Here is a 25,256-nt window from a genome sequence, read left to right on the forward strand (position 1 = left end):
GGCCGAAACAAAGAAACTGCAGCAGAGGTCAACAGGGTCTGGAGGGTATAGCCGGAAATGCAAGCGGAGTCGGAGGATATACCAGTGGGAGGGGACTTGGGGGGTTTGGCCAGGTGGTACTCCCTCTCCTGCTTATGCTCTGCACCGAGCAATCACAGTGAGGTTCAAGGTCAGCGCAGTGCCTGTGGATGCTGGTCTAGAGAGGCAGGGAGGGGTGAAGGACAACTTCATTCTATAGTCAGAGCTGTTGGACTCTCTCACATTGAGGATGCATTCATGTGTTACTTGAGTATGATATTAAAATAGAAACAGACTTTTGGATTGGATTGCGAATTAGGTGACCTTGAAGAACAGTACAAAGGAGGGAGGTCAAAGCCGGATGTTGCGTGGGGGTGTGAATGAGAGGTGACAAAATGGAGCAAGTGAGCAGAACCTTTAGAGGAAATTGATTCAGAGAGAGGGAGATGGGGAGAAGTCAGAGGTTGGTTCTGGTGGGAGGGATAGGATGCAGAGACAAAGTGTGGAAGAACTTGGCTATTCTGGGGACGCCCGTTTGGAAACTGAAAGCTAAGTGAATTAGAAAGTGGGAGTAGAAGAGGAATTGTGCTTGATGGCCCCTTCTTAGGTTGAAAGGGAATAAGATCGTTTGCTCAGAGCATGGTACCCAGGGTTTATAAGACTTGAATAGGAGAAAGATTTGAATACATCCACTGAAGATAAACCAAAGGACTAAAAACAATGAGAGTCCAGGCAAGCATGGAGACCGCGGGTGGGTGGTGCCCGATTCACAGAGTGTAATTTTCCAGCAACAGTAAAGGTTGGGAGTCCAGGGCTGGGGTTTTGTCAGGTCACTGAAGGAAGAAGTACCAGGGCACAAAGGGTGAAAGTGATAACAAATTGATCAGATGATCTGTTACCCTTCCTGACTTAGTAAAGATCTCCTACCTGCTGGCCCAAAAGGAAATGATAGATTTGGAGGAAGCAGATGCCTCCATAGCTTGCAAATTCCTGATCTAGCCCAAGGGCAGGAGGGGGCAATCTGTGGATACTAGTTCTCTGCTGTAAGTGGCCAGAAGCTGTAAAAGTCCCAATTCTGTGCCCACCTCCTCTAACTCTTCCACCTTAGAAGAATGATGAGCAAAAAGCCAAGAAACTCAGTCTACGATGAAGGTCCAGTCCATAAAGGCTAAAAGTGTTTCTTTTTCATTAGATCATTTCTTAATTTTCCCAACCAGTTTCCAGTGGCTGCGGAGAATGCATGCTACCAAATGCTGTTTTATTCAGTGCATAGTCCCATGGCTATGGCCAGAATCTGCCATGCATATAGAAGTCGGCTGTCCCTCTGGCAGGCTCTAAACTACTCGGGCCATTAAACCTCCTCTTATCCATGGAGGGCAGTGTGCTGAAGGACAACCAAGGACATGTCTTCTAAGAGCCCAGTCTTTTTGTGATGTGACATTCCAATAAATTGACCGGGTGATCTGCTATTGTTCCTGACTTAGTGAAGATTCCTACCTGTTCACCCCAAAGGGAAGGATCGATTTGGAGGAAGTATATGAGAAGTACGAGATGAGGCTGTCTGCTGGGGGAGATGTCATTGAATACTCGCACCTGTGTCTGGAAAGGGAAAAGAGTGCTTCTCTCGGGGGTCAAGACAAGGAGGTGGACAGTGTGGTGGCCCTGTAGAGGCTTTGTTTCAGGGCAGAGACAGTGTGGCGGGCTCCTTGGCAGCTCTCTGGTGCTGTAGCACCCTAAGGAAGGACGGCAGCCCCTCTGGGCTGTGAGCATCGCTGCTCCTGGACGCTGACCTACTCACCTGCAGGCTGGGGCAGCACCCAGAGCTTCCTTGTGGATCTCTGATGTGTTAATGCATTGCAGCGGGGGTGAAAAGAGGGGAGGCGATCTTACTGCACCCGGGAGAGAAATCAGAAGATAGAGAAAACTGAGGGAAAGGCGAGTTAGATGAATTCTTCAACAGTTTCCTTTTGTATTGGGTTGACCAAAAGTTCATTCGGGTTAACATCATACGGAAAATCTCGAATGAACTTCTTGGCCAGCCTAGTGTCTTGGTAGATGCTTACCTACAATGTGATCTCTACGCAGTGGGGGAGAGAGCCAGTTCCTAGGCTGACTCCTGGCAGAAAGGGGCTTGGGCATAAACCTGTAACGTCTCAGAGGAGAGAACCCCAAGTGGGGTCCCCAGGTACCTCTGTTTCTGACAGTAGAGCTAGGAGTGTACCCCACTAAGACGGGCAACAGAACACCTTCTGGTTTTGAGCCTATTTTATTCTGCTGATTTATTTTGTATTTTTCCAAGCCTTTCCCCACCCCCAGAAGATATGGTATGATAGGAAAACTCAACATACACATTTCACTATCATTCCTCTTGGACCTAAACATGCATGTAATTTTTTAAAACCTAAGTGCTAAAATTTTTGGTAGTTACCTGTGCGTACTTTCACCTAATTCCAAATGGAATTTGAGGCTGTTTACAAACACACGCTAAATAAGACCAGAAGTATACAGATATGCCAGCAAAAAGGTCTAGAAAACTGATTTACAAAATTGTATGCAGCTCTAATAAAATTTTCTTTTCTGGGACTAGATAGAAGTTGATTTCTAACAAAAACTCAGACTCAAAAAAGCAAGGGAAAATTTTAGTCAGGAAAAGTCTGAAAAAGGGCAATGAGGGAATATTAGTTTTAAGAGATAATAAAAGTCCATGTTTCATGTCAACAATTAAAAGTATGCTGTAAGTGAATGAACAGACTGGTCAACAGAACATAAAGTTCAGAAATAAACCCAAATATACATATATAAGAACCGAGTATATGATAAAGGTGACATATCAAATAAATGGGCAAGTAAGTGGTATAATAAGTAACTGGTATAAAAAGCAGTGTAGAAATAATAAAATTAAGCCACAGGTTAAATTCCTAATGGATCAAAGACTTAAATGTATTAAAAAAAAAAAAAGCCATAAAAATAACGGGAGAAAATATGGAATAATTCCTCTTATAACTTTGTAGTGGGAAAAGCAATTTTAGTAACAATTCAAAACTCAGAAGCCATAAGGGAGAAAAGAACAGCTATAAATAAAATCCTATATATAAGTATGTGAGTGAAAAAACCATTGTAAGTAATGGCAAGTGACAACCTATTGGGAATATATAGATAAATTGTGAAAACATGGACAAATAGCTTATTCTCTTATGTTAGGAAAAGTTCAAGAACCTTACAGAAAGAGTTCAAAGGATGTTGGAAGCTTTTAACATGAGACAAATGCTGTATTTATTCAATTATTAAAGCAACCTCACAATGTAGGTACTGTTATTGTGATTTGCTCACAAGAAACAGAAGATGCAGAGATTTTGAGTAACTTGCCCGAGGTTACACGGCTTATAGGAGACACAATCAGAGAGTTGGCTCCAGACTTTTTGCTCATAACCACCAAGTTCTACAGCCAAAACTACAGGCAGCCAACCACAGCAAACTTAATATAAATTTGCTCAAAACATAAAAAGATGCTCAAATACAACATAATCAGATAAATACAAATTAAAACTGTAGTGAGATGTAGCATTTTCATTGTCCCTCAAAGCTGATTCATTCATCTATGTTGTCTAGGAATGTAAGTGAATGAACACACTGGTCAACAGATCAAAGTTTTGGCCTGCCTGAAGGCATGAGGTTGGATCCAATGACCCAAACATTTAGTCTAGGATTCTATGTGTGGTGTCCCAGTTTGTGAAGGTGAAGGACTGAATAAATTAACACAGCTTGTCTCTTCTATTATGAAAGTAATAGTGTATAAAATACAAGGTCATGCTTAGCCTTGAGGGAGAAAAAAAAAAATCTTATTTACACTCATGATACTTCAAAATTACTCATGAGCTGAAAATACAATTCTAAAATGAAATAAGCACAAGAAAAAAAAAATTAAGTTGGTGTCTTTGCTTGGTTGTCAGGATAGGACAACGTGAAAATAATCATTTTCACGTTTTCTATCCGATACAGACTTTCACCTGCTAAAGACAGTCAGCGAATAAACATCTATTTTCTTTTCTCTTGCAGCATTAGCAAGGCAATCATCATGAGGAAGAGGTTTGCTCATTTTATATATTGTAGTTGAAGTCACGGTTCCCTCTGATCAGGGGAATTGGGTTTATAAAGGCAAAATGAAATTCAGAGAAGCTCAGGATCATTCTTAATCTAATGCTTCAATCTTGACTGTCATCACTTCTTTACTCAGAGAAACTCACAAATAGAAAATGCAATCAATTTGTAATTACGTTCATTGTTCCTCAGAGTTAGATGGAGGCCTTGGCAGAAGTAAACTGACCAAGCTGGTCACTGTAAGGAGCAGGGGAGAAGCAGCCAATCTCAGAGATACCTAGAGCAGGAAAACCGGAGTCAGCTCTGATGTGGTTACCAAGCTTGCCATCTGTTAGGTCCTTGCAAACTTTGAGGGTCAGCATAGGAAATGGCAACCTATTCCAGTGTTCTTGTCTGGGAAAGGAAGAAAGGAAAGGAATGGCAACCCACTCCGGTATTCTTGCCTAGGAAATCCTGTGGACAGAGGAGCCTGGCAGGCTACAATCCATGGGGTTGCAAACAGTTGGACATGACTTAGCAACTAAAGACCACCACCACCTCTCACGGAGCCCTCTCTCCTGTGACGCAGGTGTAACTGTTTCATTCGTGAACCCATAGATCAGTGGTTCCCAACCCTTTTGGCACCAGGGATCAGTTTTGTGAAAGACAGTTTTTCCACGAACTTGGGGGAGGGATGGTTTGGGGATAATTCAAGCACATCACATTTACTGTGTACTTTATTTCTATTATTATTACATTGGCTCCACCTCAGAACATCAGGCATTAGATCCTGGAGGTTGGGGGCCCCTGATCTAAAACACTTTGTCATCATATTTGTGTGAAAAATTGTACAGAAATATGTGAGGGAAAATATAACAATTCTGCCATTCTTCCTAATTTTACCTTCTTGGCAAGTGTGAAGTCTTTTAATAGTTTCTCAGTGCTGTTAATGATGTGTAAACATCTCCATGTATTATTACTATTATCTTACCAGAATGGGTCCAGACCATGCATGCCACCTGCTTTCTGCACTTAACTTCACAGACATTCCTCCAGTTGAATCTCCAATAACCCCAACTCAAGATTTTTAAGAGCTGCAGAATATTCCATAATTTAAAATAATATATTCAACCATGACTTAACTTTTCTGCTATTTCCTCAAATTGTCATAGATTCTTACATGTACTTTTGTTTTTCTGTAGAACAGATCCTCTCAAGTGAGGCTGGTAGGCCAAATTTTAATAACTTTTGCTAGATTGTTCAAGAACAAACAACTCATATTCACACAAACTGTATACACAGGGCACCATATCCAAAACTGCAGTGGGTGTTTTCACTCATTTTAATTTTGCCAATCAATCAAATGGGTAAAAAGTGATATTGCATTATTGTTTTAAACTATGTTTCCATGACTGTTAAAAAGGCTGAGTGTTTTTCATGAGTTTTGTCCATTTTAACTTAGGTTTCTGTGAATTGCCTGTTAATACAGTTTATTTTTTCCCTGTTGAGTTGCTTGTCTTTTCATTTTTTTTCAAAATGTGGGTGCTCTTTGGTCTGTTAGCTAGACATTGAAAGTTTGTTTGACTTTGTTGATATTGATTTTAGCCATATAAAATGTACTATTTCTCATGTATTAAGCTATGTCTATATCAATCTTTATGGTTTATGCATTTTTTTGACTTGCTTAAAAAGGATCTATTCTGCCATTAGCTTTGTGTCAATGTATGGCAAAAACCACCACAATATTGTAAGGTAATTAGCCTCCAATTTAAATAAATAAATAAAATAATGGAAAAATCTATGATTGGGACTCAGGGCGTATGAGGAAATAAAACAATTTAGTGGGGTTACTATTTATTTTACATATATTAATAGTAGTAGAAATGTCAGTATAATGATTGTTTGGAATAAGATTACAGGTGGTACTAGTGGTAAAGAATCTGCCTGCCAATGCAGGAGACAGATGCAAGAAATGCAGGTTCGATCCCTGGGTTGGGAAGATCTCCTGGAAGAGGAAATGGCAACCCACTCCAGCATTCTTGCCTGGAAAATTCCACAGGCAGAAGAGCCTGGTGGGCTACTGTCCATGGGGCCGCAAAGAGTTGGACACTACTCAGCTTTTATAATCAAAAAAGGAATGGAAGAGCCAAGAAGAAATTCAAACTAACTGGGATGGGGTGAAAGAAACAAAACATTGTGCAAGTCAGCAAACATATGAAATGAGGAAGAAAATTAACTATTACAAAGAAAGGTACATGATGAGTGTAAAATGGGAGGAATAAAACCAATTATGTCAGTAAATGTAGGCAGACTGAATTTCATTATCAAAAAGCAGAGAATCAGATTTTATTTAAAAAGTCCATCTGTAAGTTATCTGTGAAAATATGTTAAAAGAACAAAGATTAAAAATGAAGGGGTGAGAAAAGATACATTGGAAAGATTCAAACGAGGAGGAGGAGGTATGGTATACTAGTGTCAAATAAAGCAAAATTCAAGGCCTCAATCCTTGTCTTGGGAGATCAAAAATTGGGAGTTAGGGCTGTCAAAGTAGGATTTCAGGGGTTATGATCTGGAGTGAAAGGAAGAGGAAAAAAGGAATGTGATGGTATGAGCCTTCTTTCCCTTTAAGGCATTTTCCAACTTGTTAGAAGGATAGATTGAGCGGTAAAGACATATACACACTACTCGATATAAAACAGGCAACCAATGAAGACCTATTGTATAGCACATGGAACTCTGCTCATTCTCTGTAATGGCCGATATGGGGAAAGAATCTCAAAGAGTGGATGTATGTACAGTCATTTCACTTTGCTGTACCGCAGGAAGTAACACGATATTGTAAATCAATAATACTCCAATAAAAAAACAAAAGGGTTAGCAGCAGCCTCATGGTGCCAAGGAGACAAAAACTAGAGTTGAGAGCTCTTGAAAATGGAGACTGAAGTCATGTTCATCTGAGGTCGTGAAGGAATATATCCTAGGTATAAGGGTAAAATGAAAATAGACCAGTGCTCACAAAAACTCATCCTAAACCTGGCTGGATTTAGGAGACCTAACTGCTAAAGGTATGGACCCCTCTCTGAAGAATGACAACATCAACACAGTATCCACATTTTTTTTTCAGTGTCGCTATTTAATAAAATTACCAGGCTTAGCAGCTGATAGAACCTAACAGAAAAAGACTCTAGAAAATAGAAATTCCCAGGTAACTCATACCCAGATACCTGTGATGAATATTTAAGAAAACACTGAGTTATTCCAGAGTACTTGGTGTGTGTGTGCTGTCATGTCCGACTCCTTGTGACCCCGTGGACTGTGGCCCACCAGGCTCCTCTGTCCATGGGATTCTCCAGGCAAGAATCCTGGAGTGGGTTGCCATTTCCTTCTCTGGGGGATCTTCCCGACCCAGGGATTGAACCCACATCTCTAGAGTCTCCTGCATTGGCAGGCAGGATTTTTTGTTTTTTTTTTTTTTTTTTTAACCACTGGCACCACCTACATACTAGAAGCTACAAAAAAGAACCAAGTGGGAATTCTAAAAACTAAACATGCTAGTACCAAACTAAGAATACAAACATAGGCTGAACAGTCAATTAGAAATAGCTGGTGAGGGGATTAACAACCTAGGAGAAGAAAAGTCAGTAAAATGATCCAGACTAAAGTGAGAATTGAAAAGTGAAAAATGCAGAAAAGCGTTTAAGAGTCATGTGTGTGTGCTCAGCTGTGTACAGCTCCTTGCGGCCCCATGGACTGTCGCCCGCCAGGCTCTTCTGCCCAGGGAATTTTCCAGGTAAGAATACTGGAGTGGGTTGCCATTTCCTCCTCCGGGGGATCTTCCCAACTCAGAGATCTAACCCATGTGTCTTGCGTCTCCTGTATCGCAGGACTGTTTACCACTGAGCCACCGGGAAAGCCCCTTAAGAGTCATAAACATGAGTAAAAGTTCTATCATACGAGAAATTGGAATCTGAGAAGTTAGTGGAGGATGGGAGAGAGAATGGACCAGAAGCAATATTTGAAAAGATAATTTGACCAAGATTTCTCCCAATCTGACGAAAGGCATTGAGCTACAAATTTAAGAATCAGTATAAACACCACATAGGATAAGAGCAAAACTAACTCACACTGAGGGACATCATAGTTAAATTGTTAAAATACAAAGATAAAAAAATCCTATAGCTGCAAAGGGTGGTCAGAGGTGGTAGATTATAAACAAGTCTGACAGCAAAAGTTCTTACTAAGAAACAATATAAACTAGAACTTTAGAACATCATCCATAACTTGCTGAAAAAATATAACTCTCAAATTTGAATTCTATACTGAACAAAAATATGCTTCAAATGAAGGTGAAATAAAAATGTTTGTTATGAAAACAACAAAGCAGAAATAAACCTATGTGATATTCTGAAAGAAATGCTTCAGGAATTAGGACTATAAACCCAGGTAGAATCACAGAAGTGACAGAAGCAATAAATAGCAACAGAAAGTGTCAATATGTGAAAAACAAATTCTGAGTGAACAGAACATTTATGATGACTTACAGGTTTTAGAAAGATAAATAGAAAATAGGAAAAACAATACAAATGATGGGGTAAACTGACTTAAATATGCTAAGGTTTTTGAATCATTTAGGAAGTGATAAAGTAATTGTATTAGCCTCTTTTAAGGGAAAAATGAATGTTATAATCACTAAAAGCATTTAGAAGACTGAGATAACAGTTCTATAAAGGGTAATAATGAATTGACAATTCTTAATTAGTGCAAAAGGAGGCAAAAATGGAAAGCATCTGGAACATAGGAAAAATGGGAAATAAAAAGAAAATCAAGGTGGTAAATTTAAATCCAAATATATGTGGGTTACATTAAATACAAATAAGTAGTCCAATTAAAAGACTGAATAAAAGCAAAACTTTATATGCTTCTTACAAGCAATGTACTTAATATTTATATGAAGTCAAAAAGGAGTTTGGCAGTAACAGGATAGAATAGAATATATCTAGAAAATAAGACCCTAGAATAAAAGCTGGCATAGTTATACTAATTTCAGATGAAGCAGACTTTAAAGCAAGAAGCATTGCATTTAGTGATAATGAATCAATACAAAAGACAAACTTTGCATGCAGCTAATAACCCAAAACAAGGTAGAAAATGTAGATAAAATATTTAAAGAGTTTTGTGATATAGTTAAAGATACCATTTTAACAGCCACCAGGATGAGAAAGATTTAGAATTAAATTCTATATAACCTTTAAAGCACATTCCTACTTAAATATTTCAAGATCTTAAGGGGAAAAAAAAGAAATCTCCCAAATTTAATAAAGCCACCAAAAGAAATCTTATAAGAATAACAAAATAACAACTAATCAAATCATACAAATCCAACTTCATTTATGAATATATTCCAGGCAAGCAAGAGCAGTTTGATATTCAAATCTGAAAGAAAACTAAATACATCAATAAATTGAAGAGGAAAAACTGATATCGGTAGATGCTGAAAAGACTTTACTACCTGGCAGAAGAAAGCACGTTAGACCATGCACAAAATTTCCTGCCAAAGGATTTAAATGTGCAACAACAAAAATCAATAGAAATGGAAACATTGAATATTTATGCTACATTGAAATTCCATGCACAGTGGAGCTCGGTGGGCTACAGTCCATGGGGTTGCAAAGTCAGACACAATTGAGTGTGTGCACACCTTCACTAGGACTGACTTTTTTTTTTTTTTAAACCTTTACCAACTCCTCAGCCATACCTCTCACAGATTTCTGGTACAGAGTCTAGGTAACCTCAGGGTTTCTTGTATTTTCTTATCTGCCTTCTCTGACCACATGTTCAGGGACCACAAGACGTGCATCCAAGGACATAGTAGCTGTGCAATAAAAGTTTGGCCAAATGGATGAATGACGGCTCCTGACTGTCTCCTTCAAAACCCATTCCAGCCCGCCTGACTCCTGGGGCGATGGCTGGAAGGAGCAGGAAGCAGATTGTGTTTTGGGCAGTAGTAAGAGTGTTGGCTTTCAAACAGAATTGCCCTGGGGTGACTCCCAGTTATGAGCTATGTCATCCTGTGCAACTTATTTCTCTGCAGTTTATCCCCTGAAAGGTGCTTCGAACACTACTGTGTCTCTGGTCGCTGTGCAGAAATAGCCCTTCCTACTAGGGCTTCCCAGGTGGCACATGGCAAAGAATCCGCCTGCCAACGCAGGAGATGCAAGAGACGTGGGTTTGATCCCTGGTTCAGGAAGATCCCCTGGAGTTGGAAATGGCAACCTGCTTCAGTATTCTTGCCTGGGAAACCCCATAGCAGAGGAGCCTGATGGGCCATAAGCCCATAGGGTCGCAAAGAGTTGGACACGATTGAGTGACGGAGTACACTCACACACACACACACACACAGACTATTATTAAGCTTGGCTGAGACGTGGTCAGGGGAGGCAGTGTGGCTGAGGGTAAAAGACTGGGTGATGTTCTCAACATGTCTCTCACCATTGGAACAGGGTCCAAGCATAGAGCTAGAGTCAATTTGAAAATAACTTGGCTTGTTTCATTTGTTATTCTTGCCCCTCTTTTTTTTTTTTTTTTAAATCCCAAGTAAGTTGTTAGCTTTATTAAGGGGTAAAAGCATTGCAGTTTAACCTAACAACAATTTTCCCCAAATAATTCAAATTATCAAGGGGATTCAGTGAAATATACATTTATATCCACCATCTGGGCTTCCCTTGTGGCTCAATTGGTAAAGAATCTGCCTGCAATGCAGGGGACCTGGGTTTGGTCCCTGCATTGGGAAGTCCCCTGGAGAAGGGAAAGGCTACGCACTCCAGTCTTCTGGCCTGGAGAATTCCATGAACTGTATAGTCCATGGGGTCACAAAGAGTTGGACACGACTGAACAACTTTCACTTTCAAAAGGTTCAAAGTTGAACCTTGCTATAAGTAGATCCTGTACCTTGAAACATTAGTTAATGACAGTTTGAAAGCCATTATAATTACTAATGTACATGCTAATTGTGCAGAACATGAAGACAAATGTCCAGTTTCTTTAGTAGTGGTGCAAAATACCATGCAATATTTAGCCCAGGCCTTTATAATATTTCACTAAATTCTTTCCCCTCTTTGGCTAATTGCAGCTCCCTCTGCGCCTGTCTGTCTCAGGCCTCAACCCTGGCTGTACCTTGGAGTCATCTGGCCCTGCCGCGGACCAGTGAAATCATTGGCTCCCCAGGGCTTTCACATGCAGCTGAGATTGAGCACCACCAATCCTTCATTCTCCTGATCCCAGTAGGATGAGTTCAAGATTGCACAGGCCCAGAAACTGCAAGCATATTTTGGGAGCAACATCTGTTTTCTCAGGAAAGAATTTATCAAGTTCATCAGTGATGGCAGGGTTTGGGGCCGGAAGCTTAGAGTCCTAGCCCTGACACTAGCTGTAGAGGCGACCCACTAAGCCACACACCTTCCTCTGCCCTGTTTCCTCAGTCCTTCAAATAAACACAAAATAAGACCTCCCACTCTGCTTCAGACTGTATTGTGACATTTAAAATGCAAAATAGCTAGGATTTCTAAAAATGCTGAAATCACACCAGTGTAGTTTGTTAGTGTTCCCATCATGTTAGTCGCTCAGTCATGTCCGACTTGCTGTGACTCCACGGACTGTAGTCTGCCAGGCTCCTCCGTCCATGGGATTTCCCAGGCAAGAACACTGAAATCGGTTGCCACACCCTCCTCCAGAGGATCTGCCCAACCCAGGGATTGAACCCGGGTCTCCTGAGTCTCCTTCACTGCAGGCAGATTCTTTACTGTCTGAGCCACCAGGGGTGATCCCTTAAGTCAGTTAAATAAGTTCCCATCATAATCAAGCGCAGTCTTTGCTATTCACTAGCTTTGGCCATTTTACTTTTTGAACCTATTTCCTCATCCATAGAACGGAGTTACCTACTCTGCAGATGATGTATTTAACAGCAAGGCAAACCATAGGACCTGAAAAACACAAGCTATCCTATTATTGCGCTTGCTATCCCTGTGGTAAAGAATCCGCCTGCCAATGTAGGAGACACAGGAGACTCGGATTTGATCCCTGGGTTGGGATGATCGCCTGGAGAAGGAAATGACAACCACTCCAGTATTCTTGCCTGGGAAATGTCTTGAGCCTGGCAGGCTATAGGAATGGGACCGCAAAGAGTTGGACATGACTGAGTGACTCAACAATAATTCCTTTGCATGTTTTATCATTACAAAACTGTGAGTGGACTCACACAAGTCCTTGATGTCAAGCCTGCCAACAAACCCCATAGTTTCTCATGTGAGTAGACACTGGCAGCCACGTGGCCCTGGTGGGATTGTGGTTTCCACGTGGCAACTTTAAAACGTTAAAATCCCAGGGAGTCTTTGGTTAGGAACCAAGCCAGCTGAGGGGACAGGTGCAAGGCACTTTGCTGCCTGGGAACTGTCTCTGGCTTCCACTACCTGGGCTTTCATATCTGGCAGAAAATCAATGCTGGCAACAGGTGAAGGTCTGTAATCAACCTAAGTGAAGTGGGTTGAAATCCTTTGGCATGCTGTATCATAATAGGATGAGGGAGGGTTACAGAGGTGCTGGGTTCTCTTTGACTGAGTCCGGCCACCATCTGTCACCCTTACCTCTCCCTCTGAGTTATGGTACCTGGTACCTTTTTTACCCCCAGAAACTGTGCATTCTCCAGTATTGGGCTCTGTTTTCTTACACTGACCACAAGTCCAGTGATTATAAACATTGAGGTCTCTGGGAAACTCAAGATTTAGAAATTCAGACACCTGAATTTTGTGAATTTGAAAGTGTAAGATGGGAAAAAGTTTTTGAAGACAGCTATAGCACAGTTGCTTCCCTGGTGACTCAGTGGTAAAGAATCCACCTGCGATGCAAGAGACGTAGGTTCAATACCTGGGTTGGGAAGATCTCCTTGGAGAAGAAAGTAGCAACTCACTCCATTATTCTTGTCTGGGAAATCCCATGGACAGAAGAGCCTGGCAGACTATAGTCCATGGGGTTGCAAAAGAGTTGGACACGACTTGGTGCTGAACACACACATAGCACAGTTATTCTCAGTTTTGAGTCTGTCAGTGTATATGTATATTCTTACTTGTGCAAAACAATACAAATTTATATTGTCAGCCAGTGACATTAACAGATTTTTCTTTTCTAAAGCAAAGCTGAGAATCACTATGCTATAACATATCTTGCAGCAAATAGAACAATTGATTGCGAATGTCAGGGTTCAGCGCAAAAACAAACAAAAAAACCACAACAGAAGTCTACTTAGAAGGCATGAGCTGTCATTTGAAATGAGAGTATGAAATACTGTTCCACTTACCCACTGATATAGTCCAAACAGCAATTATTTTCAGGAACGCCTTGGTTCTGGAGTTGAACCGGCTGTGATGGATGGGGTTCTGAATGGCAACATAGCGGTCCAGGGATATGGCACAGAGATGCATGATGGAGGCCGTGGAGAAGAGCACATCCAGGTAAATCCAAACAGCGCAGAGCTTGCTGGGCAGAGGCCACCGGTACCCTGGGATGCAGAAGGTTATCATTCGTGAGTGACCTTGAACTTCCCTAGCGTATGAAATTTACTCGGCTTGAATGGTTTTCATCCCGGGAAAAGGCACGGTTAACAGCAAAGGGCAACACGAGTATTTTCAGTACTTCAAAGCAGCCTGATGTCAACTGTACTTAAGCAGAGCAAGACTGCACTGGTTGAACTCATGATTTGAAAACTTATGGCTGGAATCACGCTGGTGTGTTGTAAACTCAGGCTGTGTCTCTTCAGGGTTCTCTCCTTCTGTCTCCTCTACCTAACAATATCTACTTTTCTTTTTGTTTTTAATGACTTAGGTTGGGAGTTATGATGTACTTTGGGTTCCTCTATCAAAGAACCCTGGGGAATACCATGGACAGGGCAGCCTGGTCAAAGAATCCTATTAGCTACTTATTTATTGACTTACTTTTTTTCAGACTGTAGGTTTCCTGAGGTTAGACCATCTCTTAGCTATTATTACAATTGCTGCTTCTTGCACAGTGATGGCATTTAGTAGTCTGCCAAAACTGCTATTGGTGTGAATGAAGAAATGATTAAAAATTCAGACTGGGCATATGTGCATGGTAAATTTCTTCAGTCGTGTCTGGCTCTGTGAGACCCCATGGACTATAGCCTGCCAGGCCCCTCTCTCCAGGGGATTCTCCAGGCAAGAACACTGGAGTGGGTTGCCATGCCCTTCTCCACAGACTGGTATATGCCTTCATGAAAATGAAGCTTCCCTAACAATGCTTTGGGGATTAAACTCAAACTGGGGGAACGTGAGACAGGGCAGGAGGATGAAGACAACACTGAAGAAAAGCATAGTATTCTAAGAACTGTTTCAGGGAAGTGATGCTTAAACTTGAAGGAGCCTCAGAATCTCTGAGGTGGTTTCTTAAAATGAGCCACTGGAGCCCACCTCCAGGTGTTCTAATTCTATGCATCTGCAGTGGGGCAGAAAGAATTGCATTTCTAACAATTTCCCAGCTGGTACTGATGCTACCTGTCCAGGAACCACACTTGGGCAACCACAGCCTGGGGCAGTGGTTCTCACCCCGGGGGGTGCACATTAGAATCAGCTGAACAGCTTTTCTGGGGGTCCTGATACTCAGGAGGGTGGGTGGAAGTTGGACCTCAAATTTAAATTGACTTAAAGCTACCCATAGGATCCACTGTGAGATCACCTGCTATATTAAAAAGATAGAGTATGCCTGAGGAACACAGTCTCCTGTATCTATTTTAGAGGGAGATCAAATGGCTATATAAACCTTAATTAGTTTTGATGACAATCTAAGCCATGGTGTTAGATCTGCACACATGTTAAGAAGGAAAATCATGAAGACCATCTTTCCCCACGCTCTGGACCCACAAAGCTGAACAAACTCTCTGTTCACAAACCATCTCTACCAAGATGCCACCACAGATGTTTAGGAAAGTAAAAGCGCAGGAGACAAGTCTGACTTGGTGCCTTTCATGCTTCATGCAGAGAGCTTGAGCTCCAAGGAGAGCCCAGTGCCTGGGAGGAAGCCACCCTCTGCCTGGTCGGAACTGATGCTGACCATGGGAGGAGTTGTCTCTGCAAGGAGGCAGCGGCGGACCGTAGTCTAGGTTTCCGTGGCGAGGATAAGGAGGGGGCATTTCTGCGGAGTCCTGGGGACCAGCCAAGGGAGAGGCGCATCTCTCGACGGGAATCAACTGCACAGAGCCGCGGCCACCAGGGGGCGCCATTGCACCCCGAGCCGGCGGCGCCCGGCTGGACTCGACTTACTAACCTGGCTGCCGGCTGCCAGCCCCACTTGCCGCTCTAGGGTACCCCTCGTCCCCGCCTCCCACCCGGGCTTGGGTTCCCGGGTGGGCCCTCTGGGAGTCATCTCCCACTCCTGGAGTTTGCCTTCCACGTGGCAGGGTTTTAGGAAGCGGGAACCTCTCCCGGATGTCTGGGAAATGACAAGCGAATTTAATCAGATCATCCTTGTGTGACATTTTGAGTCGTCAAGCGGGGGCTGGCCTTCCAAGGAGCGCTGTGGACCCTGTACAAACCCGACGCCCACGCTCCGTTGCTCACCTCCTTCCTCCTCCACACTCCTTGGGGATGGATTGATACACATATTTTAGCTCTTAAGACATAGCCAGAAAAATCCCTTTTGAAAATACCCATAACTTGTTTCTAGCTCTGGGTGACGGGCTGGCGCGCTGTTTCGGCAATCTCAATAGACTCCCCTCCTCTTCCACTTTTAAAGGGAGAAATCTGGCTGTATTACTCATAATTTGGAAAGAATATCATATTCTGCTTCCCGCTGAAGCCGTCCCAGTGTTTGCTGACTTGCTGAGAGGTTTGACTCTTTCAAACTCCACTGAGAAGCAAGCAAGATGAATCTCTTCCCATGTGTTTCCCACCCTCCTCCAAACAATTCGGGAGGAGTTTATGCACATGCATTTTTAAAGAGCTGAGGGGTAGAATTCAAAGGCGCACCTCCAAATTAATGCTTCTTCAGGCAGGGAACAATTAAAACTAGTGTAAGTCATTTATTCTAATGGAGACGCTGCATATTTTAACATTAAACCCAGTGCACCACTAATGTTCTCTCTGTAAATGTTCCAAGGGAACTGAGAAGGTTTTACCACTCCATTAGTAGTGCTGAAAACAGTGTGACCAAGATCAAACTGGCCTGTCTTGAACGCTGGGATATTTGGTTGGGAATATAAAGGCTTGAAAACCAAGTGGATTCAGATGTGACAGATGCTATTGCTTTAGGACTGTCTTGGGACCTTTATAATTCTACATAAAATGTACGTGCTTTTAAGCACAACACTTTATCTCCCTACGTAAACTGTATATGTTTCAAAGCACAAAACTCTTCAATGATCACAGAGTACAGGTTGTCTGATCTTTTAAAATGTGATCTCATTTTAAAATTTAAGTAGTGTAACGTGGTAGCCCCTCCTCCATTAACAAAGCCTTATGCTTAGTTGGTCCCCTGAGCCCGGACTCATCTGCTAATGACATGCATGCATTTTGTTACCCGTGTGGGTACAGCTAGGAAGCTAATGCCACTCACCATAGAGGATGGTTAACATGGACACGGGCATGACCAGGAAACCCAGCAGCATATCAGCTATGGCGAGTGACATCAGGAAATAGTTGGTGGCATTCTGCAGTTTTTTCTCTAGGGACACTGCCATGATGACGAGTATGTTTCCGGCAATGGTTAGTATAATCACTACCGCTGTCAACAGAGCAGACCAGTTCTTTTCCTGGAGATGAAGTAAGGAGAAGCAGGGTGGTGAGAGACAGCCCTCACAGGAAAGATTGGTTCGATTTTCTGAGTCCACGGTCCAGTTAAATGCATCCGAAGTGTTACCTTCTCCGGAGTTAAAGTCAGTATTGTAGAGTCTTGTGTCAGCATGTAATTGCATTAAGGAGTTTGTAGTTGAGCTCAAAGAAGTGTTTTCTTCACAGAGAATATCCATTTCTAAGCCGGAACTTGTAGCAGATGAAGTGTAAGAAAAACCTCACCGGTTACAGGCTCTGGTCACCATTCAGCATTATGTCCCCAAGCTCTGTCACCGCGAGGCTGGCGTCTGTGCTGGGCTCCATCGGTTAGCGTTTCTTCTCCCATTATTACAATAGTAGCTAAAGAATTGCGGCGGCTTCTTTATAGTGCTTTTCTTCACAATTTCAGTAGAGTCCTCTGTCTAGCTTCTTTTCTTTTTTTCTCTCCAAAGCAAGATCAAAAAAGCAGCATGGACTTTTAAGAGAGAGGTTGCTGAGTTTTGAGGAGTCAGGGAGAAAAATGTAATCCTGGCCAAAAAAAAAAAAAAAGGAAAAGTTTTGTTAACTACCAGGACTGTCATTTAGCTCTCTCTCACTCCGTTGGTTACACTGATCATACTAGTTTAGCCACAGCAGCGTTAAAATAGCATTCGATCCCAAACAGTGGGGCTGTAGGCAACCTACAGTACGGTAGGCTATTAAAAACACATCCAGGGCTAATTCCGTAGTAAGTACAGTGGTACTTTGGGTCAGAGTTGTCAGTCCTGGGCTGCATTGCCCCGGCTGCCGGTCAGGAATTTCAGCTTGTATTCTGTGGCTTAGTTAATCAAAGAAAAGAAAAAAAAAAAGTCTTAAGGATCAGCAGACAACTTTCCACACTGGGAATTCTCATCGAAACAATTCCATGGCGGCCAAGCAGCCTTTCAAGTCAGAAAGAAAATGACACAACCGTAAAATACAGCAAGCTCTCGCAGGGCAACTCACACGGGTCCTCAGGGTCCGCCCGGGAGACACGCTCGGTTCATCTGTGACTCGCTGCATCTCTCCTGGTGATGATCAAGCCGGCAGAGAGAGCCCCTTTTCCCCAAGCGGCCACTGCCAGCATCATAGTAATTCGATTTCTGTTTTGCTGACTTCAAAACTGTCTGGGAGAGTCGAGCCAGTGCCAGCGTTGCCAGGTCCGCGGCGGCTCCCTCTGCCCCCGCCCGGCTGGGTGCTCCCTCCCTCCGGCGGCGCTCGCGGGGCCGGGCGCGCGGAGACACGGTCCCCGGGCCGCTCAGAGCCGCGCGGACCGCATCGCGCGGTACCCGTGGGCAGAGCCGCCCGCCCCAGGGGCGCCTGCTTCCCGGGCGAGGGACTTGCGCCCACCGCCACCCGGCTCACTCCGGCGGCCCTCCCTCCATCTATGTGTCAGAAACTGCAAGGTAGCAACAGTCAGGGAGGGCGGACCAGGAGGGCTGGTTTTTTGGGTTTTTTTTTTTATTTGCTACATATTAACAGTGGGAACTTTTCCTTTTTTTTTTTTTTAAATGAGAGAAACAGGAGAAATCGCCTTTGGTACAGATTCCTAAGGCAGGTAAGCCCCACTGTGATATTGTTTAGGGTGAAGGGTGAAGAGAGAATGTAAATAAAGCCTGAGAATGGTATTTCCTGGGAGCGCTGGTGCTTCGTGGCAGAGAGCTTATTCCTGAAGTGGAATTACTGACATCCGCGATTTGGGCTCAGAATGGCTAGCGGATTTTTGGTAATAATGCTGAGAAGCTATTAGTACTGTTTTTTTTTTCTTCAAAAATTTAAACACACCATTCACCTGGCTTATTTTCTTCATCAGAAATATACCCCCTAGAAGATATCCAATACCTCACATGGGGAAGGGAATAAGTTTTTCCAGAGATAACACCAACGGCCGGCCGTCACCTTTACTTGTAAGAAAGCCCCTTCTCAGATTTTTAAAGGAGGTAGATATGTCAGGAATCTGTGTATGTATGTTATTTTTACAGATGGGAAAATGAATTCTTTCCTGAGCAGTTGAAGTTTTCTAGGTTTCTGTTCATCTTTTTATTCTTTACATTTTCCTTAGTCAAATACACCTCCTCTCTCATTCCTTCAACATGTTTTTGGCCAAATCGGTACCGTCACGGTGGATTTGCCTCAGATATTTAGTTGCTCAGCAGGTCCTTTTATCTCTAGCCTGGGAGATGTTGACCTGAGCATCTTCACTTCCCCCCTCCCATTCTGCTCCCACCTCTTCGTGCATATTTCCATCCTTCCACTTGGTTAAAGAATCACCATCTCTCAGACAACTGGCTATTTTCCACATCTCTTCCCTCCTTTTCACTGCCTGATCTTAAGAAGTCTCCAGGGCCACCTCTGTGTACATATTTCTCAAATCTCTTCTCCAGCCTACAAACCTCACTTCTTTGATTAAAGGCTGTATCATGTTCTCCTGGGCTGCCCTGGTAGCTCAGACAGTAAAGAATCTGCCTGCAATGTGGGAGACTGGGGTTCAATATTTGGGTGAGGAAGAGTCCCTGGAGAAGGAAATGGCAACCCCCTCCTGTATTCTTGCCTGGAGAATCCCATGGACAGTGGAGCCTGGTGGGCCACAGTCCATGGGGTCTCAAACAGTCAGACAAGACTGAGTGATGAACACTTTCACTTTCTCATTGTCTCCTGGGCTGGAGCAGGAATCCACCCCTCCCTGCCCTCCCTGTCTTCCCGGACTCCTCTGCTTCCCTTGTAGGGGTGGGGTGGGGTGGGTGTTGTAGAGCCAGCTGCGGAGAGAGCATGGGCTTTTGAATCAGAGTTCCCCAGGCTTGAACCACAGCTGTTACTCACAAGGAGTAGAACCCCAGACAGTCAAGTTGCTTCATTTGATTGTAATAAAACTAAAATGTGATAAGGAGTAGAAATATTTAGCCTATGTCTGGCTGCTCTGGAAGAATGTTAGCCACTTTAATTCTTATTAATATTCTCAGTGATATTACTAAGCATGGCACTTTGTGCCAACATTCCTTCAGTCTCCATAGGGCACGTGGCTCCTGTCTGTGCCCATGCCCCCTGCTCCCACTTTTCGGGCTGGGACTCTTGTTCGCCTCCCACCAGCAGCCTACATGCAGATGTTTGTCAATTTCTGATCATTTTTAAGCATTTTTACTCTAGTTCACTGTGCTGGAATACTCCCCCCACCACTTTTGTGTCCATTTTGCAAACTGCTACTCAGCTTTCAAGGTTCAGTTCCAATGTTCTGTCCTCTGTGAACCTACCTCCCAGGATTGATGTGAGGGTTGAGATTTATGTAATTGCCTGGAACATTTTACACCCTCAGTAAAGGTTAGTTGCTATTGTTACTATTGTTGTTTAGCTTACTGTTACAAAGCTTTCCATGGTATTCTTTCCCCATGAAGGCAGAGACAATAGCACCTTCTATTTGAACATGTCTCACATTGCATGCAAGTGCTGGAAGGGCAAAGACTATGTTTTTGTTATTCATGGTATAAAAAGTTGGTGCTTAGATGTGTTTGTGGAACGAATGAATGATTTATAGTCACTTGTTTACATGTCTGTCGTCTTTATTAGATGGTGAACATCTTATTCATCTCTGTACCTTCAGTACCAAACATAATGTCCCCTAATGGGATGTCTTTGGTAGATGCATTATTAAGGAATAAATGAACTGATTCAGGGAGAAAATTCTAACTCCTTTCTCATTGTTTTGTCCAACAGGATACTAAATTAATTTTATTTATAAAAGGCAAAGAAAGCAATAAGGTACTACTGTGTAGCATAAGGAACTATATTTAATATCATATAATAAACCATGATGGAAAATAATATGAAAGAGAATATATATTTACATACATATATATGTATGTATTATATATATGTATATATGTATATGTATGCATATGTGTATATATATAACTGAATCACTTTGCTGTACATCAGAAACTAACACAACATTGTAAATCAATTATACATCAATTTAAAAATTAAAGTATAAAATTGAATCACTTTGAAAGTCACAAATGAAAAGAAAGGCAAAGGAGAATATGATATATTAAAAAAAAAACACACTTTAGTGTTGGAAAGTGACTGTAAAGCTTTTTGATGCTAAATCTTGTTATACTGAGTGCTGTGTTACCAGTCTTGAAGAAAGCTGATGTTATCAGACCATTATTCTAACCTGAAAAAAGTTAGGCTTCCAGTCATGGTAAAGGTAGTCATGTAAGTTTCTTGATATATAGTTTATACTATGAGGGAATTCTGTTGGTAACCATCTGAGATAATTTGTAGTTTCTATTGCGGGTTCATGAATTCTTGTCAAGGACAAAACAATGTGGGCAGAAATCTCAATCCTTGGCTCCTGGTACTTAAACAGAGGTTGTTCATTAATAGCATGAGAATTAGACTTTGTCAGGATGGCTTCTTGCAGATCAGACTCCCCTTGGGCCTGGTGAGAAGGGTGTGCCCTGGCTGCTGTTGTGAACACTGATGTGTGACTCATTTCTCCCTCCAGGACTAAAGCTCTCTATGTGCTGCCGGAAGTGTTGGTAGCTGTCAGCTCTCAGCTGATCCCTCCCCTGTGAAAATTACTCTCAAGGAGGCCACCTCGTCCATAGCTGTGCCCCTCTCCTGGGGCCGCCAGCAAACTGCTTGGTCTGTTGTGAGGGTACAAAAGTCTGACCCTCTTGCCTCAAGGCTGGACAGCCCTTAATGGCCTCCCTGTTCCAGAGTGCCCCACCTTTGTTGTGGCTTCTTCACAGTTCGAGCCCTCCCCCTGTCTGGCCCTGCTTCCCTACAGCTGTTGGTCTGGGGCTTTCCCTAGTGAAGCTACACACAAGGGTTCCTGAGAAGCCCAACCGAAGACTTCCGTTTTTTTTTTTTTTAATTTTTTAAATTTTTTAAAATTAATTTTTATTTTATTTTTTTAATTTTTCAGTGGGTTTTGTCATACATTGATATGAATCAGCCATAGAGTTACATGTATTCCCCATCCCGGTCCCCCATCCCACCTCCCTCTCCACCCAAGACTTCCGTTTTTAAACTTGTGTTTCAGTGCCTTTATGCCACTTCAGAATGACTTGCATGTTTTACAGAGACAGAAAGATAAGTGTTATCTATATCGGTGGATGCTTTCTTGCTACTAACTTGGAATTCTTCAATAGATACTATTTTTAGGTAGTAAAGATAGGGTTTACACTCTAATTATTGCCAGAAGGAATTGGAGGTCACTAATACAAAAATGAAATTTATTACTTTGGGCAGAATTACTCCAGTACTTAATTGGACTTTCTCTAAGTGTGCATTTTGCAACTAGTTTATTCTGGGGGATTCACTAAAAAATGTTGAGTTTATGTTTTCAGTGACTGACATTGTATTCATAGCCCTTGTTTGGATTTTTCCAGGCTAAAGTTACTGGGTTCTGAAATATTAGTGCCTTATTAATGTTAATATATGTAAGAAAAAATAAAGTTCTTTGAGCAATTGAGTCTGGAACATCCAGTACCCTGTAGCCTCATCTTAGGAATTTACAGTGCATGCGCTAAGTCACTTCGGATGGCTCTGACTCTTTGCAAGTACATGGACTGTAGCCCACCAGGCTCCTCTGTCCATGGGATTCTCCAGGCAAGAATACTGGAGTGGGTTGCCATTTTCTCCTCCAGGGAATCTTGCTGACCCAGGAATTGAACCTGGGTCTCCCACATTGCAGGCAGATTCTTTACCACTGAGCAGTGCACAGAAGCATGTTAAAGGCTCTGAGTGATCCTGCTGTGAAGGCATTTGTTTTCTATTTTTTACCACTCCCCTTCAAGCTCCCAGAGTACTCATTGCAGGAAACTTCTATGTGTTTAAGTTGCATTATATTTTGCATTCATTAAATTGTTAAGATCTTAAATGGTTTAATGCATTTTGATAAATATATACATTCATGTAACCGCTACTCAAATCAAAATCTCTACCATTTCCATCATGATGTAAGTTCCCTTAGGCCCTTTTTGGACCTTCATTTAAATGGAAGCATGTAGTACGTGCTCATTTGGTGTCTGTCTTATTTTGCTTAACAGTATGACTCTAAGAGTCATTCATATTGCTGTGTGAGTATACTCATTTTTTTTTTTTTTTTTTTTTTAGTAGATTGCAATTTGAGAAACTTAAATGGCCTGGATGTCTGGGGTATCAGTCACTTGCTTTTATTCAAAGAATCATTGGACTAACTAGCTGCTTCTTTTGTCTGTCCTTTTATGCTTTATTTTTAAAGACAGTGGCTCACTTTAACCTCCACTTAGTTGTATCTGATTTTGTTCTGAATTGGCAGCATAGAATTTGTTTATTCCATGTTCTTTCTTCACAATATGCCCCTGAGATTTCTATTACTCAAATCTTACTAACGGTCTAAGAATGAGAAAAAAAAAATTCACAGATTTCCCAAGTGGTATGTAATCCATCATTTCCTTTGGATGTTCCAGTTTTGAGGTTTGGAACAAGCCGGGCGCCCTGACCACCGCACACTTGGGAAGCAGTGTCCTGCATTGCCTTCTGCTATGCCATTGGCATGTGTGAAAAGAAACAACTACTTGAAATTAGCTAATGACCCTGTCGTCTGTCTTTCCAGTTTGCCAACAGTGGTGTCTAATTTTAATAATACTCATTAATTTCACAGATAAAAACTAAGTGCTGTGTCAGACAGCTTGAGGAGCTAATACTGTGAAGATGGACAGTATTTCTGCCTTAATTCGTTCACATAAGGAGTTTTTGGTGGTGGTAAGCATAAGCACAGGTATACTTGGCTGTCCGTGGTATGTTGATGGTACTTGAGGTCTGAGGCTAGGTGAGATCGGCCAGAGAGTGAATGGGATTATGAAAGCGGAGACGTCTGAGGACTGAGCCCTGGATTACTCCAGTGGGGGAGGTGTAGAGGGACAGTCAAGAGGGCTGCATCTTTGTTGGAGAGTCCAGGGGAGCTTAGATCTAATCCTATTTTCCAGTTTCTAGAGGACACCTGTGTTCCTTGGCTTATGTAGCCCCTTCTTCCATCTTTAAAGCTAGAGACTAGAAGTTTATTTCTTCTCATGCTCTCACCTCCCTGGCTCTCTGAAGCTGAGACAGAGTCTCCACTTTTAAGGACTTGTATGATTAGATTGGGCTCACCTAGAAAAATGCACACTACTCTCCCCATCTCAGGCCCTTAGCCTTAAGCACATCTGTGAGGTTGTGCTTACCATTTTAAGGTACCATAGTTACAGGTTTGGAGAATTGAGGCACAGGCATCTTTGGGGGTCATTACTCAACCCACATCACGGTCCTTTAAAGAGCAAAGGTTGTGACAGAGACGAATAGAAGCCTTGAACCAAGCATGCCAACATTTATACTCTAAATCTTAAGGGTTTGAAGGATTCAGCAAAAAAAGAAAGAAAAAAATCCCTTTGAGAAGTGGTGAGACAAGCAGGAGATTCCCACATCATAGAATCCAACAGAAGAAAGTGTCTCAAGAAAAAGAAAAAGGCCAACTCTTAACTATACTCCGATATAAAATAAAAATTAAAAAAACAAAAGAGGCCAACTGAGAAGTCTACTATCTTGAGATGCCTGTTTAGATGAAGGCATTGAAGAATCCATTGAATTGGCAACACAGGTTGGTTGGTGATCTTAATAAGAAGTAAGAACAGTTTCACTGAAAATGTTAAAATATGCAAGAGTGATGTGGTGATGGTGAGCAGATTTGGTCCTGAGAGTGTGAGGTGGAAGGATATAAATAGTAAGTTATAGAATGTCTACAAGTGATAGGTATTAGAAGAAAATGAAGCCTGGGATAGGGACTGGAGTAGATTTGTAATAGTAGGTGGCCAGAGAAGGCTTTATGGGAAGTTTGTATTTGATTGATGACTTGAAATAGAATGATTCGGGCAGACATGTGGGGCGTGGGTGAAGATTGTTCAGCAAGTTTTTCTTCCAAGCGAAGACCTTGCGGTGGTGGGGCGAGCCTGGGATAGGTGAGAAAAAACAAGGAGGCCGGCGTGGTTAGAGTAGCGTGAGTGGGCTGGGAGGTCTGTGGAGAGCCTTACACAGGCCAGAGAAAGGGTTTGCCTCATCCTTGAGTGACGTGGGAGGTTGCTTGATGTGGGTGGGAGTATGCCACGCTCTGAGATACATTTGAATTGATCAGTCTGGCTGCTTTGGGAACAGAATGAGATGAGGGCTAGGTAGTGGGTAGCAGGGAAGCAGGATGTCTGTTTCATGTGAGAGGAGGATGGTGGCTTGCACTAGGGGAGTGGTAATGGGTTTGTGCTAAATGGTCAGATTCTGTGTATATTTTGATGACAGCGTCAA

At 42.4% G+C, this 25,256-nt stretch overlaps 1 protein-coding gene across 2 annotated transcripts in view; it reads right to left on the reverse strand.

The window, feature by feature from the left end:
* Positions 1-18,086, reverse strand: part of HTR2A (5-hydroxytryptamine receptor 2A) — a 62,739-nt gene extending 44,653 nt beyond the window's left edge. The window contains exons 1-3 of one of the 2 annotated variants that reach the window (XM_065901884.1): positions 17,910-18,086; positions 16,711-17,453; positions 13,445-13,645 (exon numbers count right to left, since the gene is read on the reverse strand). In XM_065901884.1, coding sequence (XP_065757956.1) covers positions 13,445-13,645; positions 16,711-17,122 — 613 coding nt within the window. In that variant the 5' untranslated portion in view covers positions 17,123-17,453; positions 17,910-18,086. Of the gene's footprint in view, positions 1-13,444; positions 13,646-16,710 lie in introns of both variants that reach the window. The other variant, XM_065901883.1, reaches the window with a different exon arrangement.
* Positions 18,087-25,256: the final 7,170 nt, after the last annotated feature.

This window comes from Muntiacus reevesi, chromosome 11 (assembly GCF_963930625.1).
Source record: "Muntiacus reevesi chromosome 11, mMunRee1.1, whole genome shotgun sequence".
NCBI lineage: Eukaryota > Metazoa > Chordata > Mammalia > Artiodactyla > Cervidae > Muntiacus > Muntiacus reevesi.